At 47.9% G+C, this 18,344-nt stretch overlaps 1 protein-coding gene across 5 annotated transcripts; it reads right to left on the reverse strand.

Annotated features, from left to right (window-relative positions):
- Window positions 1-974: 974 nt before the first annotated feature.
- On the reverse strand, window positions 975-18,114 carry trim66 (tripartite motif containing 66). 5 transcript variants are annotated; one of them, XM_076287304.1, is made up of 17 exons: window positions 17,501-18,112; window positions 16,337-16,514; window positions 14,518-14,647; window positions 13,412-13,528; window positions 12,905-13,019; window positions 12,151-12,297; window positions 11,926-12,043; window positions 10,998-11,734; window positions 8,368-8,568; window positions 7,044-7,167; window positions 6,614-6,698; window positions 6,355-6,511; window positions 5,407-6,158; window positions 4,718-4,850; window positions 4,100-4,174; window positions 3,086-3,238; window positions 975-2,289 (listed from the first exon to the last, which is right to left on the reverse strand). In XM_076287304.1, exons 1-17 carry the CDS (start codon window positions 17,507-17,509, stop codon window positions 2,050-2,052), a joined length of 3,471 nt encoding a protein of 1,156 aa, XP_076143419.1. In that variant the 5' UTR covers window positions 17,510-18,112; the 3' UTR covers window positions 975-2,049. The 5 variants fall into 5 exon arrangements, with proteins under 5 accessions (XP_076143419.1, XP_076143420.1, XP_076143418.1 ...); XM_076287305.1 differs by having other exon boundaries at window positions 5,407-6,155; window positions 6,355-6,514; XM_076287303.1 differs by having other exon boundaries at window positions 6,355-6,514.
- Window positions 18,115-18,344: the final 230 nt, after the last annotated feature.

Consider the following 18,344-nt stretch of genomic DNA (forward strand, 5'->3'; position numbering starts at 1 on the left):
GTCGGTGCGGCTGGAGAGCAGAGACTCTGGAGACCGGCTGCTGGCCACTGAAGAAATCAGCTCATGCACCTCGGCAGCCAACACCAACATCACGGCTGTTATTCTTGCTCCTTGACGCAACATTTCAATGTGGAACTCTTTAACAGTGACATGGCGTTTTAATCAGGGCTTTCCAGGCTAATTGAATTAGAAAATTGGGCTGGAGTTGCATGGTGGTTTTTAAAAAGGGCCTCATGTAGGGCCAAGAGGGCCTCTTGAATTTCCCCTGGGGATCAATAAAGTATCTATCTATCTATGTTCATCATCATTCACTTGCCTTTACTGTAAGTATGTCAAGACCCTCTCAATAGCCTATAGCAAATTATTCACGGACCAAATGAGTTGAAGTGTTTGGTGAATGTAGGACTGCATGGCAAAAGATGAATCATGACTGTGAGAGGTCATAACAACATAAACACAGATTCTTCAGGCCCTAAACATATGAATCTATGATATGACATTCATGAACCAGAAGCATTTACCAGATTAAAATTAGATCGAAGAGACAGAGGTTGACAGTATGTGGACTTGTAGGTGTAGCCTACTTTCTGCATTTGTCCATGCAATCTTTCATTCAATAGTAGCCACATGTTTGACTCCACTAAATATCTTCAGTGAACATTTTGTCAAACAAATCACAACCTCATTCAGTCAAACCTGAGTGCTTCAGTTGAGTGGCATAGAATTCACATACTTGAAAGGTTATTGTTTGACTGAGACAAATCTAAAGCATAGAATAAAAAAAGAGCAGCCTATGTACTTCAGCCATTTTAACAGATCAAGAGCTCATAAAGAAATGCTTATATGTGTTTTCCCTCTGTGAAATCAACAGCTATTAGGCCTCCTATGTAAGTACTACTATGTTGGCACAGTATTATTCTCAACTCAGGATTCATAAAGAAATGAAAATTAGAAATATCACTGATGTGCTGGAGTAAAGTGTCATCCAGGATATATTTATTTGAATGCCTTCCAGTATTTTCTTAACAGTAAAGGCCTATGTTCAGTTTGTAAGCTTGATACATTCCAGCCACTAATACAGGAATATTATGACAGGTAGCATGTCCATCAGATTGAAACATTAACAAGGCTAATCTACACAGAAACTGCAGCCAGAGAAAGCGGTGAATTACAAAAAGGTCCCCGATTCTTCAACAGTAACGGCACCTTTCCACTCAGTTTCCAGATCATTCCTCTGCGTATGTCTCCTCCGCCAATTGAAGACTAGCAGACATAAGAAACATTTTCCATCAAACCTGAGAAATAATGTTACCATCTTTGACAGATTGAATTCCAACATGTGTATAACAATATCCTGGCAATGTTCATCTATATTAATAACCAGCCCAATGTCTTTCATAGCATGGTGGTTTAGTCGTTTCTTTCAGACAACCACAAAGTTCATTGTGAACTTGATGCCATTGCTGTTTTTGGAATCACTAGAGACACAGCGCCCTCTATAGGATATCATAAGAAAAAAAATCAACCTGAAATAAATGGTAAATATTTAGATAACAGAGACAAAATCTCGTCCTTAAAAATCTAAAATACTTATGATATAAATTAACAATAATAATATATTGTTACTAATTCACTGTTGCCAGCAACCATTGATCCACCATAAAAAGACAGTTCATAACTGGATATTAAAGAACTATAGCAACATTTACCTATATCAACTTTGTCAGAGCAAAGAACATGATACAATATATTGAACCTGACAGTATATAGTCAAAATAAAAAAAGAAACAGTTTCTAAAAAGGCAGTATATAAAGGCATATAAAGTTTTAAAACATGAATGCAGGCGACATTGCATATTACATTTGCTGAAACTACATCATCTCAGAGAAGCACGGTAAATACTTGTGTTAAATGCACTTAAAATATATCCACATCCGGGACGTGTGAAGTATATGAAGTGTGAAGATCTCCATAGGGCAGAGCCAAAGCCTGCCATGTCTGGCTTATCTCCCACTAAAACACCTCCAGTCTGAGCAGGCATGCGTCAGCTAGAAGTGCTGCCTCCTGCTGTTGAGCGAATGCCTCCTTTTCCTCTTGCGATGGCTCTGTTCTCTCCGGTCGGGCCAGGGGAAGCCCCGCACGGGTCCCGGCTCCACGCCCTCGTACTCGTCGCTGTCGGACTCCTCCACCCCGGCGGACGAGAAGGCCTGGCTGGGGAAGACCTCCCTCAGGCAGGTGGAGAAGAATGCCTCCAGGCTGCGTCCGGCCTGGGCCATCTCGGAGTCCGGCTGTGGGGGAACGGAGAGGGACGAGGCTGTAAGCGTCACACATTTATCATTCGTCAGAACAAGAGGTCATTTCACCCCTGGATCTGCTGTCTCATAGGGAACACTCTCACAGAGCATGGACTCTCTGGTCTTCATACTGTAGAAGAATCCTTCAAAGTTCTGTTTAAGAGCTGAAAGAACTGAAAACTGCTTTAGAAAGGCTCTTAGAAAGCCCTTTTTAGAAGGGCCTCTTTTGTCAAAGGGAACTCAAGGGTTTTAGTGGGACAGACGGAGGAACATTTAAAGGTTTTGCCTAAACACATCACTAAGGGGCTCTTACAATGAACCTCTCTCCTTATAGATGGACACTTTTCCCTCAACCATCAGACATATTCATCCTCAAGGTAGATGGTCAGGTTGAAAAAAAAGAGAAACAGCACGTGCAATACTGCAGCAGGTTTTTTACTGTGTGAGGCAAACAATAATAATGCATCAAAACATAACTGTGTGCACGATACAATATGCATGCAAATAAGCGTGATCTATTTTAGGTCAAATAAATTAAACAGGATATGAGAAAGGCGCGGCTCATTACAGCGGCGGTGGCAGGGGCTAATAAGATATGTTTTCAGCAGCTGGTCTTCTCAGCCGCACCGCCACCACGGCGCCCGTTTCCAACGAGCGTGCACAGCCAAACGGTGGAGGATTAAGAATGCGTACATTAATTACATAATAAAATATGCAACGTCTCCCATCAGCGGAGCTACAGAGCGCCAGAAAAAAAAGGAGAGGAGAGGAGAGGCACAGGTTCACTCACGTAATTAAATTTTGCACAATTCCTGAACATGAGGAAGACGTCGGCCACAAACTCCTCTGGGTTGAAGTAGTGCATGTGGCTAGATTTATTCAGCTTCCCCCGGATGACGGACAGGTCCATCGGCCTCTTGATTATCTGATAATAGTGGCGGGCCTGGGCGGAAGAAAAGGAGAGAGAAAAGTGAGAAGCAATTTCAAAAAAGCGAAAAGTGAAAAAAGGTTGTTTTGCCCTTGGATGTGTCTGTTGATAGATTTAACTGGAGGCATGAGAGCAGAGGTCAAATGTGCTTTTAGAGGACTACGTAATTCATCATATTCAAGCATCTATTTTTTTTCAAACATCTCTGAATTCATACAAGCTCTTTGGATTTCCAATGCCGAAAATCATTAATTTAGACTTGTGGTGTTCTCACCGAGGCAGCTATTCGTATATTCATCATTCATAATCAGAGCCTGAAATTGGATTTTGTAGGGGGTGTGAACTGCTCTCAAATTAATTGGCTTTTCTTAATAGTTTAACTAATAGAGGTCATCACTGTATCTCGTTATTTTGTTCCCCTCTCCCGTTATCTTTGCAGACACCCCCTTTCCATCCGAAGTCCTCTGAACTCTTCCGTACATATATTACCCAGTATTGGCCACTGAGAACCTCTCTGGTGGACGTGCTGGAGAACTACACAACTGACCAGCAACATCCTGACATGAAGGCTCTTGTGATATTGATATAATTACAACTGTGGTGCATGTGTAAGTGTGTGTTCTCCAAGCTCCTGTGATAATATGATATTTATATAATCCTGATTGCAGTGTGTGTGTGTGTGTGTGCGAGCGTGTGTGTGTGTGTGTGTGTGTGTGTGCGCATGTGTGGTATGTGCGTGTGTACTGTATGTGTGTGTGTGTGTGTGTGTGTGTGTGTGTGTGTGTGTGTGTGTGTGTGTATGCGTGCGTGTGTGTGTGTATGCGTGCGTGCTTGCATGCGTTTGTGTGTGTGTGTGTGCAAGCCAGTCTCACTCACCAGTGGGCTCACAGGTTCATGGAAGGGAGCACTCAAGGCGTGGCTGAAGATGAGCAGAGTAAGCTTCTCACATTTCTGTGGTAGAAAGAGAAAGAGAAAGAAAGAGTGTGAGAGAGTGACAAAGAGAGAGAGAGAGGGAGAGAAAGAGAGATAGAGAGAGAAAGAGCAAGAGGATAGATCTAATTACACTGCACTGCACATTGGGGTGGGGTGCATCTTAGCAAAAACCAGCTCACTGTAAACCTCACACAATCTTCTATTAAATCTAATGGAGGGAGTGATGCTTGCGTATTAACTGAGCCCCCATCTACTTTGCATGCAACAAACAGCCTCCAGCCTTTGAGCTGTCATCCTCCCCGATGCAGATAACCGCTCTCACCTTGCACTTGACTCTTGCGGGTGGAGAACACAAGCACGCGTGAAAGAGAAACCCTTATCTGCAGGCTGACTTGTTTATCCTTTCACTTTGACCCCAGAGGGTAAGAGTGAGCTGGCCACAGGTTTAATTGGAGATAGGGGCGGCGGGTGGGGGAGGTGTGTGTGTGTGTGTGTGTGTGTGTGTGTGTGTGTGTGTGTGTGTGTGAGTGTGTGTGGATGGGCAGCATCTGCTTGTCTCACCCTCAGGTCGCTGGCAGACAGGCCGTATGGCAGGGCCTTCCCCTTGAGCTCGGCGCTCAGGCGCGTGTTCTCACAGTCGTACTCCACCTCGGGCTGCTGCACGTCCCGACACAGGCTGCACACCCAGTCACCACTACAGAGGGAGGAGAAGAGAGGAGAGAGAGAGGAGAACAGAAGAGAAGAAAGGAGAGGAGGTGATAGGAGAAAAGAAAAGAAGAGAGGAGAAGAGAGAAGAGGGGAGAGGAGATGAGAGGAAAGGAGGTTGGGGGGGAGGGGGGTGAGGGAAGAGGAGACCAGAGGAGAGCAAAGGAGAGGAGAGGAGACACCAGTTAGCCTGTTAGCCTCGCTGTACCGCACCATAACGAGGGGGCTCAGGGGCTGATGAACTGAAATCTGGCTGCTGCCTGCAACTCATAAATTATGAATCATAGCAGTGCATTTTGAGCTAAAGCCTTTGAATTCATTAAGCCTTTGTTGTTGTGGTTTTATAAAATACACAAGCAAGGTGCTCTTTCAGTTGTTCTTGGGTGTGCTAGAGTTTGCCCAGAATGAGTCAACTCCTCAAATGCTATTTTTGTAACTCGTGCCATCACAGCAAGTAATGGTGACTCAAGGGCACCCGGTGACTTTCCTCAAGAGAGCCTGCAGAAGGGTGTGGGGCAGTATGGGGCAGTGTGCTGGGTGCTTACTTTGGGAAGCTGAGCAGCGATGGCACGTGGCAGGACAGGTGGTAGACTTTAGGGCAGCGGTCACAACAGAGCAGCTCTCCACCGATGAGGCACACGGCACAGAAGTCCTCGTTCTCCATCTCCGCCTCCTCCTCCGCCTCCTCCTCAGCCTCCTCCTCTGCCTCCTCCTCAGCCTCCTCCTGCATCTCTTGTTCCTCCTCAACGGGAGGCAGCAGCTCAGTCACCTCCTCCGTCCGCGGGCTAGAGTCGCTGGACGACGAGAGCTGCTCCTCCTCCTCCACCTGTGGCGGAGGTGGCTCGGCTGACTCGGGCTCCAGGCGCACAGCCACCTCGGCGGTCGAGTCTGGCTCGGACACCAGGTCCGGCTCGGAGTCAGCGGTAGATGACAGCTCCGTCTCAGCCAGCTGCTCCGACTCCAGCTCGGATTCCGCGTGCGAGTCGCCCTGCAAGCTGGGATCCCATTCCTTCAGGGGCTCCGAGCCCAGGTTATCCTCTGACCCCAGGTCAGTCAGTGAGACCGTCTCCGGCTGAGGCTCTGACTCTGACTCAGGCAGACTGACAGGCTCCGGATCAGTGGAGGACGCCTCCAGTGTTTGCGATTTCTCTGAGTCACAGTCATCTCCGTCGGGCAGCCAGGGGCTCTCCGTCAGGCCGGGTGACGAGGCAGCAGCAGGAGGCTCTGGAGATTGGTCCTCTGAGGCCGTGGGGTGATCCTCCTCTCGGGTCAGTGGCAAATCTCCTCTCGACACCTGCTGGTGAGAAAGAGTAGCCACTGAAACACTGAGCAGCTTTGGGAGATTTCACTGACCCTCCTGTCCTACTTTCAATGCAACATGTAGTGATTTTTATTACTTCACTGAGGCCCTGTGGTGGGAGTATCGTGTCATATCATGTCCTCATTTTGCCACACAAACTCAAAACTGGAGCTCAGCTGCACAGATCAGATACCTCGGCGACCTGCTCTCCAATCAGCTCCACTGGTTTCAGGCCCCTGTCCTGGGAGAGGGGTGTGTGGGGGTGACCATGAGGAGGGCATCGCGACACCAGGATCTTTAGCCGCTCAAGACAGACCACAGGCACCTTAGAGCTGACACTCGCCTCGCTGCTGCTTTGGGTGAGAGGAGGCACAAGTCAGTAACCCCTATTTCCCTCAGATGAACAACTTCAACTAAATGTCTTCGTCATGCCATATACAAAAGTGTTGTACCTGTTGTCTGCAGTCTTCCTCGCTATCCTGTATTTTGTCTTGCGCTTGTGTCCAGGACTGTCATACGTGTACACACAAACATTTTCTAACAAAAAAAAAAAACAAACAAACAAAAAGAAATCTGATTAGCTATGACCTGGCCAGAGCTAATCTCACCACAAACATCAAGGTGAAACAACGTTTTTTTTTTTCAGCCGGAGCTGAGCAAAAATGAAACTGGGCATATGACTCATAGTCAGTCAGTGACAGCCAGCCATAGTCATAGCAAGAGTGGCGACACAGTGGCAAAAGCCCTCCCTAAATTTATCAAGCAGAGAGTGAGTGACCACAGCCACAGCGCAGGCTGGTCCTGCAACTCGGCTAATCAGGTGCGTGCGTGCGTGCGTGCGTGCGTGCGTGCGTGTGTGCGTGCGCGCGGGCTGAGCTGTACCTGGCTCCGTCTTGTAGGTGGTGAGGCAGAGCGAGCGGCCACCTGGCTGGACTCCCCGGCTCAGTAATCCATCCAAGCCAACGCTCTTCTCCTGGGCTCTGGCACCGCCACACTGTGTGTGTGTCTGTGTGTGTGTGTGTGTGTGAGGGAGAGAGAGAGAGAGAGAGAGAGAGAGAGAGAGAGAGAGAGAGAGAGAGAGGGAGAGAGGGAGAGAGGTTGAGCTAAAAATATCCAACAGAGGGCTGATAACAGAAGGAGCGGTTATGGGATGAGGAGGCACAGAGATAACAGCCCAAAAAAAAGCAGGTTTTTGGGGAGGCATAGAGAGCATGAGTGCTCCACATTGGAGAGATGAGTGAGGCAACACAGGCTATGTGAAGTGTACCAAACAGACTCCTGACTACTGCTCTACACGGAGGTTGTCGCAGGTCTGTGAGCCTGGAGATGAGGACTTCGAAAAAACAATGAATCAGGTACAATTAATTTGCCTTTATTAGGAGGACTAAAAAAACAACATGTTCTTTGAACATTCAATCTGAGTGTTACCAGGGCAACAGCTAATGTTAGATCTCTTCTCAGCTTTGGATGGTGCTGATTTTGTAGTGTGAGCTGCGCTGATGTTCATAAACGTGAGCTGGTTTTAATTACAGCCAAAACCACCTCAGAGTCTAACCTGCAGATTGTGGCCTAGACAGGACACTGAATGCACTCAAAAGCATTGAGAAGACAGATTTGGTGATGAGTAGTATGCACAGACACATCATTAAATATTTAAACCTGAAGCTAGCGCTATCCTGAGATTTGAAAACAAGCCTTTGTGGCACTTCTCCTCCCACTGTCCATGTTGCTCTGTACATCACCTAGTTTCCCATTTCAGACTGCCATCCTAGTGGCCTAATCCTGAATCTGAGCTTCTCTTCATGTTAAATTTGCTCAACGGGTGAGGCCTGCTGGTTACATGCACAGCGCTGACCGTGCTGTTCAATGAGCCTGTGTGAAAAGAGCCTTTGAAGGTACCATGTCCATGGAGTCCCCTCGGACACTTGAAGGAAACAGTAAGTTCAAACTCACGGACCAAAGTCTCGCTTCAGGTGTGAATGAGCAGGGTGTATGTTTCTCTCCAGAGTCGCCATAGCAGCATATATCTCTCTGCTCTCTGAAGCCTCCACACACACACACACACACACGCGCACACACACGCACGCACGCACGCACGCACGCACGCACGCACGCACGCACATACACACACACACACGCACATACACACACACACACACACACACACACTATAAACACGCACTATAAACACGCAGTCTAAACACACCTGCTCAGCTGAGCCTGCCTGGTCCCTGGGAGCGGTTGTCAGGCTGTGAGCGGCCCCTGGGGGCCAGGGCTGCGACGGGCTCCTACGCTCCGTCGAGCCTCTCTGCGACCGCCTCTTCCTGGATACAGACACGCCGGACAGGCTCTGGGACTCGACCAGGCTCCCCTCTGCCAACGCTGACATCTCAAACGCGCTGGGTACCTGACACGCAACAACAACAGCAACAACAACAATGTCAACAACATCAACCCTACGTTTTTGTTTTTGTTTTTTCCAGTGACAAACTCCACACAACAGTGACTAGAGCCTGGGCTAAAACCATGGCAACAGTGACAAGGCACTGGAGGGAAGGATGGTGGGGAGAGAGAGAGAGAGAGCAAGCGAGCGACAACCTTGAATGTGACACACACTCAGGGCACACTGTGTCTGTTTGGAGGAAACATAAACACAATCACAGAAGCCCCACGTCTTACGGTGAGAGACTCTCCACACTCCACTCAGCAGCCGTGGGAGAGAAATAATTCTCCTGATAATGAACGGCTTAATTCCTGCACCAATTATCCTATGTAAATCCCACATCTGGGCCGCGCAAGGCGTCTTTCAAAAAGCTGTATTAACACATCACAGATTAGACTTCCTCATTCTCTCTCTCTCTCTCTCCCTCTTTCCCTCCCTCCCCCTCTATTTCTCCATTGCCTTCTGTCTCTTTCACACTCTCTCTCTCCATCACCTTCTGTCTCTTTCTTTCTCTCTCTCTGCATTGCATTCTCTCTCTCTCTCTCTCTTTCTCTCTGCCTGTCTCTCCACTTTTGCCCTTTCTTCTCCCGTCATAATTTCACTAATGTGAGAAGTTTCCAGAAAGCCCAGGCGACCGCATCCCTCCCTTCTCCGTGACAAATGTCAGATGAGGAGTCAGTAGCCCGTGTTTTCACAGCCCCCTTCAACTCCCCCCTCTTCCTCCTCCTCCTCCTCCTCTTCCTCCCTCTCTCTCTCTCTCTCTATCTCCCTCCATCTTATGCAGATCTCGGCGGTGAGGCGAGGCGCGGTGCGCTGACACTGAGAAGGTGTTGGTAATTACGGGCTGATTAAAGAGGCTTACCTGCGCTGTGCCCTAGAGGAGGAGTGTAGACTGGGCTTGACTTTATCTGCTAGCCACTGGCAAAGCCCACAGTGTGGAGACTGGTGAGGCGCCGAGTGGGAACTGGCGGAGAAATCTCACTGTCAGCTACTCACTGGCAAATCCCCAGGTAGCTCATTAATGCCAGGTTAAGTAAATATGTAGCTACACCCACAATCTCACCCCCTCCTCTCCTCTCCTTCTCTCTCTCTCTCCATTTCTAAATCATCATAAATGTGGGAGAGCCTGAGGTAGATGTGTGTAAATAAATAAATAAATAAATAAACATTGCACTAATTTGCCTCTAGAGTACAGTTTTCTTGCAGTGGAAAAGATTTTGATTGTTCTCTCTCTCTCTCTCTCTCTCTCTCTCTCTCTCTCTCTCTCCACACACACACACACTTTTCCCCAAACGGTGGCATCTAAAGGTATCTAATAATAGGTATTGTTTGCCTTAGTGTGCTAGCACAGCTGACGCTAATGCCTTGAGTAAAGCTGAGGGGGCGCTCTCGTCTCGTTCACCAGTCCAGAACTCCAGCAGCGCTGCTGTGGGGCTCGCCATACACATCGCCTTCTATATCTATGGGGCTCGCGTGCTGCTTTTGTTCCCCACCACCACCACCACCACTACCAACAACATCACTGAGCACGCTCAGACGCAGCTCTGTCCCACCATCTGTCTCCTGAGGTGCTGTCAGCAGCTGTCAGTGCACATTGGCGTCTCCACACGCCCAAATAGAGAGATGCTGTCTGCTTTGCTTTCCTTTCCACTGTCAGGATAAATATCGCGTGGGGGGGGGGGGGGGGGTGGTGGTTGCTGGTAGTGGTGTCTGATGAGGCTGAGCACACAACCCCTGCAGGACTTCAATCAGAGGCACAATGCATTACATACACTATAAACAGCACGGTGTCCTAAGTCACCGCGGGTCTATTTTAGTATGACGCCTTAATGCTAAAATTACTGCGGCCTGAGAATGCAGAAGAGAGACTAGTGCACTACATGCAGACACAATAGTTATGTGCACGTTTGTGGTGTTTTGCAAGTATGTCGCCACTCTGCATGCACATGTGGCCACACTAATGGTCTGTGGTTGTTAGACAGATATGACTGTAAGTGCATGAGAATGTGTGTGTGTCCATGTGTGTGTGTGTGTGTCAGTGAGGACCAGTGGTGTGAGGTGTAGACCTTGCACACCTTGAGTCTGAGGCGAGAGCTTTTGCAGGCCGCTGGCTGAACTGTGCTCGTTGTGGTTGGCCATGTGAGAGAACAGAGGCATTAAGCACACAGAGCCGAAACCAACGCCACTGCTTTTTGCAATTTGCACCTGCACAAACACCAACACATACACAAACAAGCACACACACAAACATGCATACGGACACGCGCACACGCGTGCACAAATACACACACACACACACACACACACACACACACACACACACGGACACACGGACACACACACACACACACACACACACACACACACACACACACACACACACACACCCTCACCCAGCCAGCTGCACTGTCGCTGCACAGCTGTTCACGTCCATCAGCCTGGTACATCTTGACGCTGATCTCTCCCGACGCTGACGGCGACACGGGACTCCCCCTCTCCACCTGATGGGGAGATCTCCCTGCTCCACACTGGAGCTCCCGCTCTGCCTCCGTGGGGCCTGAGGCTGGAGCCCCGCTGCTGCTGGACGAGGGCTGGGGCAGCTGAGGCAGCTCTGGAGTGGCTTTGGCGTGGCCATCCAGGGGCTGCTCTCCCCTCTGGGGGTGCTGTGGAGGGGGCACCAGGGCAGCTGGGGGGGCCGTGCTCTGGCTCTGGCTCTGGTAATATCCAGCGGAGGCACTCGTGGGACTTAGCTGAAGCTGGGAGCTGGTATCACCCTCGCCCTGCCGAGTGGCCGTCTGCTGGGCCCTCTGCCTGGTGGGTCCCAGGTGAGGCTGGTACGGTGGTGGGGGGCTGTGGGCGCAGCTCACGGGGTGAGGGCTCGGAGGCTCCTGGCCGCTCTTGTCCCGGCCGGCCTGCATATTGCCTGGGGGCTGGGGCTGGGGCTGGGGGGGCACGCAGTGCAGGCAGCAGAGCTGGGGTTGGCAGCAGGACTGGTAGGCACAACCCGGGTCCCGTATCCCACGGCACAGAGCGGGCACCGCGATGCAGGCCACCGGCTGGGGACGCAGGATGCCACGATGACCAAGGCTCTCGGAGAACAAACAGCTGCCCCCCTCAACAGTCAGCTGACCTGCACAGAGCGAGAACCCAATCCTCATGAGCTGTGTCAAGTCCAATCTCAAATAACATTAAAAACATATTAGATCAATGGTAAATAGATTACAGCTCAGTGTTTGCTTGTTTACAGCAGTGTTGACTTGTTTACTTAAGTACAGTATGAGGTCAGAGCTTGTTTGTTTACAGCTGTGTTGACTTGTTTACCTAAGGTTGAGATCTGTTTGGTCCAGAAGCTGGCGTCCCAGTTGAACTTGATTTTGAGTGGCGCCCAAGAGTCCAGATGAAGCTGAGGCTCTAAAACATGCTGCATCTGGTATGTCATCTACAAAACCAAAAACATACACAGATGACCATTTCCAAATGCCTCCTACAGTATAAAGGTAGTCATCAGTGTTGTTAACAAAATACTTGGATGATTGGATTCTCTACCAGGTCTTTGCTGAAGAGCAGTGGGCTCCTCTGGTGATGTGTGGTTGCCCAGGAGATGAAGTTCTGCACCTGATCCAATGTGCTACACATCTCTATCGCCCCCTGTAGTTGGTCCTCTAAACGGCGCTTAAAGTTACTGGAAACATTCTGGACATAGAGGAGGGAAACAAAACAGAGACCCTTGCATAACTTTTCCACCGGTTGGCGTAATAGCCAGATGATCTAAAGCAATCAGGCTTTCATGTTTCTCCAAATCAACATCTGCTCTCATTTGACATTATGTTTGTTCTCTCTCTCTCTCTCTCTCTCCTTTTCTCTCACACACTTAGGGCTGAGCTACACCAGGCGCGTAACTGAAGCGTTCCGTTCGCAATGCGTAAAATCCATTTTAGATGAATGGTCTATTTTTTTCAAACGTACGCCCCATTGTCACGTCTGGTGTAGCTACTTCCATTGATTATAATGGAAGCTAATTGTTGCAGCAGACGCAACGCGAACGGAACGCTTCAGTTACGCGCCTGGTGTAGCTCAGCCCATACACACACATTCTCTCTATTTCTCTCTCTGTCTCTCTCTCATGTCACTCCATCTTTTTCTCAATGTTCCTTTCTGGTTGTAATGATGTTATGCTAGGAGGAGCACTCGTGATTTGCAGCATGTACATTCATGGTCAGTTGGACATTGAGATGACCCCGCTGGAAGTGTTCAGACTTTGGGTCGGGGGTGCGGGGGTGGGGAGGGGGAGAGTAATTACCTCCAGTTGCTCTATTAATAGGTTGGCCCGTTTGTTAAGCTCATTCATCATAATCATCTTTGCCATTTTAATCTGGTTCTCGGCCCTCCTTTGCGTGACTTTTACGCTGTGCAGCCTGGGAAAAAAGAGAGTGAGAAACATTAAATGACAATCTGATTACTAACAGGCCCGACAGAACGTAAAAACACACAAACGTTTGATGCACAATGTCCTGAAATATATACAGATATGACTCATCTCGTCCCCACCCTCTCGAAACAGCAGAAGATGACTTCCAGTCGTGAGAGTGCAACTTAAATATGTAGATCTAAGCTGTGGGAGACTTTGACACTCTCTGACTCTCTGTTCCTGTGCGAGGAGGATGAACAGGTTTTTGCATGGTCTTTAGGCACGCCTTTGACGACTGCTACCCCCCAGGCTGTGGCAGAAAGCCTGTGATGAGGCAGAGGGGAGGAGAGTGCACTGGGAGAGAGGGGGAGAGAGGTTGTCAGGTTCTAAAAAACTCACCTGTCCTCGATCTGCTTGGCAGTGTTCTCTAGAATAGACCTCTTCTCCTCGGCTCGAACCATCAGGTTCTCAAAGAGCCAGCGCTGATCCTCCAAGGCCTTCCCAGCATGCACTACCCTGGAGATAAAGACACTCAATGGTCAACGCAGGTCTTAATTAGCCTGGCCCCGCCCACCTAGATCTTCTTTCAGGGAGATCTAGTCAGGAACACCATAGTTCACAACTGTTTCCCTCAGACAAGAAAAATGTCAGACCAATCAGCACAAGAGGGGAAGACGAAACCGAAACTTATTGTGATAAACAGAAGCAGCAACTCCTGCAAACGTCAAAAAATGCAGTTTGAAAAATGTATTTACAGCAAAGATAGACAAACATACATTGTTTCCTGACTGTTGATGCTGTTTGTAAAGTTTCTGCGAAGTAGGAAGTAACATTAGGAATCTCTGATTAATGTGATTGGTAAGGCTGGACCAATGATTTCAAAGTTAGTGTCCGCTTTGATGCAAGTGTTGTAAACGTTTCCCAATCGAGAGTCACCAGAGTCTATTCACTTTGTTTGAGTTTGGATTTTTCCAGGCTAGGTCAGTGATGTATTTACTTGTACTTAGCATAGTCTCAGGCATGTGTCATACATTGTGTTGGGTTATAGACAGGTATATAATATTGAGAGCAAATGCATTAAAAGTCTGAATTCACAGCATCATCGCTGTGCAGCTACAAAGTCAGAAGCATCGTGTTCTCTGCTAACACATCCCTAATGAAAATCTCTGTCATTAAAACCTCAAAAGGCAGCATTAGTCAAGAGAAATGAGTAAGATAATGAGTAGTGTAGACCACTTCACAGTTACTTGTGAAACTTATGAAAGTCTGCAGAGGCCAGAGACTGCTTTGGTGCCTGAAAAGCAAATTCATGACTTGCATGACGTTTTAAGAAACTTTCTCGCTGCTGAATGAACATGAAAATCCTGTCATTTGATTGCCTCCCCTTGGCATATTTTGGTCCCCTGAATTGGTCGTTAGGTAAAATGCACCAGTCAGCCATGCCTTTGATCTGCGAGGTCTCGTTCCTGTGGAGAAGGCTGGGTATTAGAATTCCGGTAACTCACCGGTGATCCTTGTGCGCAGGCAGGTGGCAGCTGTTGCAGGTCAGGAGGTCGCACGTCTCGCAGAAGAGCTCCAGAGGCTCCTGCTTGTGCAGGGAGCACATGGCGCCAGCGTGGGCACAGTAGGCAGAGCCTGCAGAGCACCAGGGCGCGGTTAGCCGTTAGCCGTTACCACACAGATAGCTTCTGCTGGTAATGAAATCCAATACGCACTCTGTGTAAAGTAAGACAACTAACTAAGGGAGTCGATTATGATATTACTTGACCCTTGAACAAGCTATGAATTCAGAAGTAGCCAATAAATAGATTAATTTAGCCATTAATGGTCGAGACTGCAGAATTCAGCATAAAAAAAAAGAAAAGTCACCTATAAATTCAAATTTATACTAAATTCATTAAACATTCTGCCCACACTTGCCCAAGACATTTGAGTGCATTAAGCGATCTGATTACTGTGAAGTCTGAAATGTCGAACAAAATAGGCTACAAGATGGCAACATGAAGCGTGAAGAGCTGCTCTGTGGTTGGAACAGAGCATTTACAAGCAAAACTCAACTATGGCTTCATTAAAACCTTGTAAATATCCCTGGACTCTGCTATGAATCATTGGTGCAAAGGTGAGGGCAAACCCATGGGGAACAGAGTTCATTTCTGATCATTACCCTGATGTGTTATTACAGACTTTAGCGAAATGAGTGTCTGACGTGACCTGGGCTGCTTTTGAAAAGCCTCAGCTCTGTCAGGATAAATAAAGGGAACACACAGAGAGAGCTTGAGAGGCAATGTCCATATACTGTAAGCAGACATGACAGAAGTATCTGAGGAATTTCTTCCAAAAACAAACAGCAGGGATTGTGAGGATCACCACATAATCTCGTCTTGGCAAAAGGGTGATACAAATAATAGGATAATAGTTGATTTGGGATTTTGTTATTGTATGTCATGACATCTGAGGGCCCAACCCCATCACGTGTCAACAAAATATCTAACCCATGTGCCAGACAATAAAACAATTTGTATATGCATGACACTAATGTGCACATTGTTTGCAAATTGCAACACAATTACTTCCCATAATGACTCCACAGTGTTTTCAGATTGGAGCTGTGGGATCTCAGGGCTTTTACATGACCTACATCTTCCAGAGCCAACTGTCAGTTGTGAGGAGGCTTGTCGGCCTGACAGTACCTTTGGCTTCAGGGTTAGACTAACGCTGCAGCAAACTCTTACTCACTCACACATTACTGATGAAGCTGAAAGAGTGAAACGATCAGAAGCTTGAGCAACTCTGTCGACTGACCACATCCTGCTTACAGGTCTACGCTCTTACCCGCATTGCATTAGATTCTCACAAATAAAAAAAAAGAAAGAAAAAAATCTCACAGCTCTTACTGAGGCAGAGGTAAACATCAAAACACCTCTAACAGACAATGAAAAATGACAATGACATCTACTATCTCACACTAAGACACACTACTATATGCTTATTAAAAAGCCCTCCGTCTCGTTACTTTGTTAAATGCTGGTCAGACTGCCCTGTGATTTGCTCAGCATGTATCTGTTTCCAGAAAATGGGTCACATGAAAAATAAAACACCATAATACATCACAGAAATGGTTATTCACATTTTGTTCGCATGGGATGCATTATTCAGCAGCCCTTCTCCTAAGAGAGCATTAACAAGCATAGATAAAGAATCGACTAAAGGAAGTGAAAGCCTGACTAGTCTGCAAAGTCTCATATTTTGAGCCAGTGAAACCAAAAATACACACGCAGCCACATGGGAGGACAGGGAGAGAGAGAGACACACACACACACAGACCTTTGGCGGTTTCAGGAGACATCCCGGGACCGCCGGACCTTTGCAGAAGGTCCAGTTCTGAGGTCTGGCCCGCAGGTCGGAGGTGCTGGTGCAGGTCAGTGCACGGGTAACACAGCCACCTGTTGCAGGAAGTGCACAGGCTCTGCGCCACTCGCAGATCCGGACACTCTGAGCAACGCTGCAGGAAAAAGGCAAGATGAACACACAAGATAAAGATCATGAATCACCTTCATAACCACATGCACATTTAGCATGTTTTTGACCACCCAGAACACACAGGGTTAAAAAGTTTGTTGGGTCTGCTGAGACTACATGAGCCCTTTCTTTGGAGAAAAAAAAAATTTAAACAAAAATAAATCGGCATTATTTCCATTTGCACTGTTGCTGGATGCTTTGAAGGAAAGGTTTTTAATAGGTTTTAATTTACATTTGTATAGAGAATGAATTAGAATTTGCTCGCTTGTCTGTTACCTTTGAGGATAATATAGGCAGCACCCCTAGGGGTAGCTGCTTGGTATGGGTGGGTGGGAAGAGAAAGGGGCTACCATAATAACAACAGTCTTCAAATGCAATTCAACAATTTGCAATACAATACAGTTTGAAACTGATTCATCAAAATTCATTAGAACATGACAGGAAGTGTGTAAACACTGCGCGACTCCTCACCTTTTAAGTAAAGGTTATGTCAGAGGATTACTATCAGCTAAGGGAAGCTCTAGAACCTACTTCATCTGTATTTGACATTTGATTATCTCCTCTGTGCTCAAAGGACGTTAATTCATGCACAACGGCAGGGATAAACAGCAGCGAATTACAATACCATTTCCTGCACCTACTCATTAATGCAATAGCTAACCCTATTAAAAGCACTGCACTACACTGCATGCCTTCCACAGCAAACTACTGAGCATCACAGCAAGCAGAACTACTGTTACATAGGAGAAAGAAGCAGTAAGACATGCACCCAGTAAACACACACACACACACACACACAGAGAGAGAGAGAGGGATAGAGAGAGAGAGAGATAGAGAGAGAGAAACAGAGCTGGAGAGAGAGAGAGATAGTGAAGGGGGGAAAAGAGAAAGAGGGGGAGAGAGAGAGAGAGAGAGAGAGAGAGAGAGAGAGAGAGAAAGATGCAAAGCGCTCTGACTGAAGCGTCTTACCTTCTCCATGTCAGCGGCAGGACTGGGAGGCGTACGCTGCTGCTGCGAGGGCTGACGGCTCCAGTGTGCTGCTCCGCTCCACTCCGCTCTGCTGTCAGGCAGGCAGGCAGGCAGGCAGGAGCGGCTCTGACGCTGAGGGGAGGATGGAGCTGCACAGGCAGCCGCAGCAGCAGCAGCAGCAACAACAGCAGCAACAGCTACGGAGGCAGGAGCAGCGGCGGCAGCGGCAGCAGCGGCAGGAGCCCACTCGCTCACTGCTCAGGCTGTACAGACGCACGCTCAAACATACACACACACACACACACACACACACAGACACACACACACGCCAACCACTCCTGCAGAGGGAAACAGCACACTGAGCGAGGTCAACCTTCGAGAAGAGAGCTCTGACACACACTCTGCATATGCTTGTGTGTGTGTGTGTGTGTGTACCCTTCTGTGTGTCTGTGGTTGTGTCTGTGTGTAAGCATGTGAGAGAATGTTTGTTGTGTGGTTGTGAGTGAGTGTAGTGTGGTTGTGAGTTTGTCAGTGAATGAGTAGGTGTTCACATACTTTAGACTGTGTGGGGAGTATGTGTGTGTGTGTGTGTGCGTGCGTGCGTGTGCATCTACCATGTCTCACTAATGCTTGTGTGTTTGTGTGTGTCTGTGTTTGTTTGTTTGTTTGTTTGTGTGTGTGTGCGTGCATGTGTGTGTGTGTGTGTGTGTGTGTGTGTCTGTGTGTGTGTGTGTATGTATGCTTAAAATGTGATGGTGTATTTGTGACTGTGTGTGTCCTCAGTCCGATCATCTGACTTAAAGGAGAACTGCAGAAGAGCTGCTAAAACCTGACAGGCACTCTG

This window comes from Alosa pseudoharengus, unplaced genomic scaffold, assembly GCF_046254945.1.
Source record: "Alosa pseudoharengus isolate Yale_2024_CS ecotype anadromous, Long Island Sound unplaced genomic scaffold, YU_APseudo_1.1 YU_APseudo_1.1_scf_16, whole genome shotgun sequence".
Taxonomy (NCBI): domain Eukaryota; kingdom Metazoa; phylum Chordata; class Actinopteri; order Clupeiformes; family Clupeidae; genus Alosa; species Alosa pseudoharengus.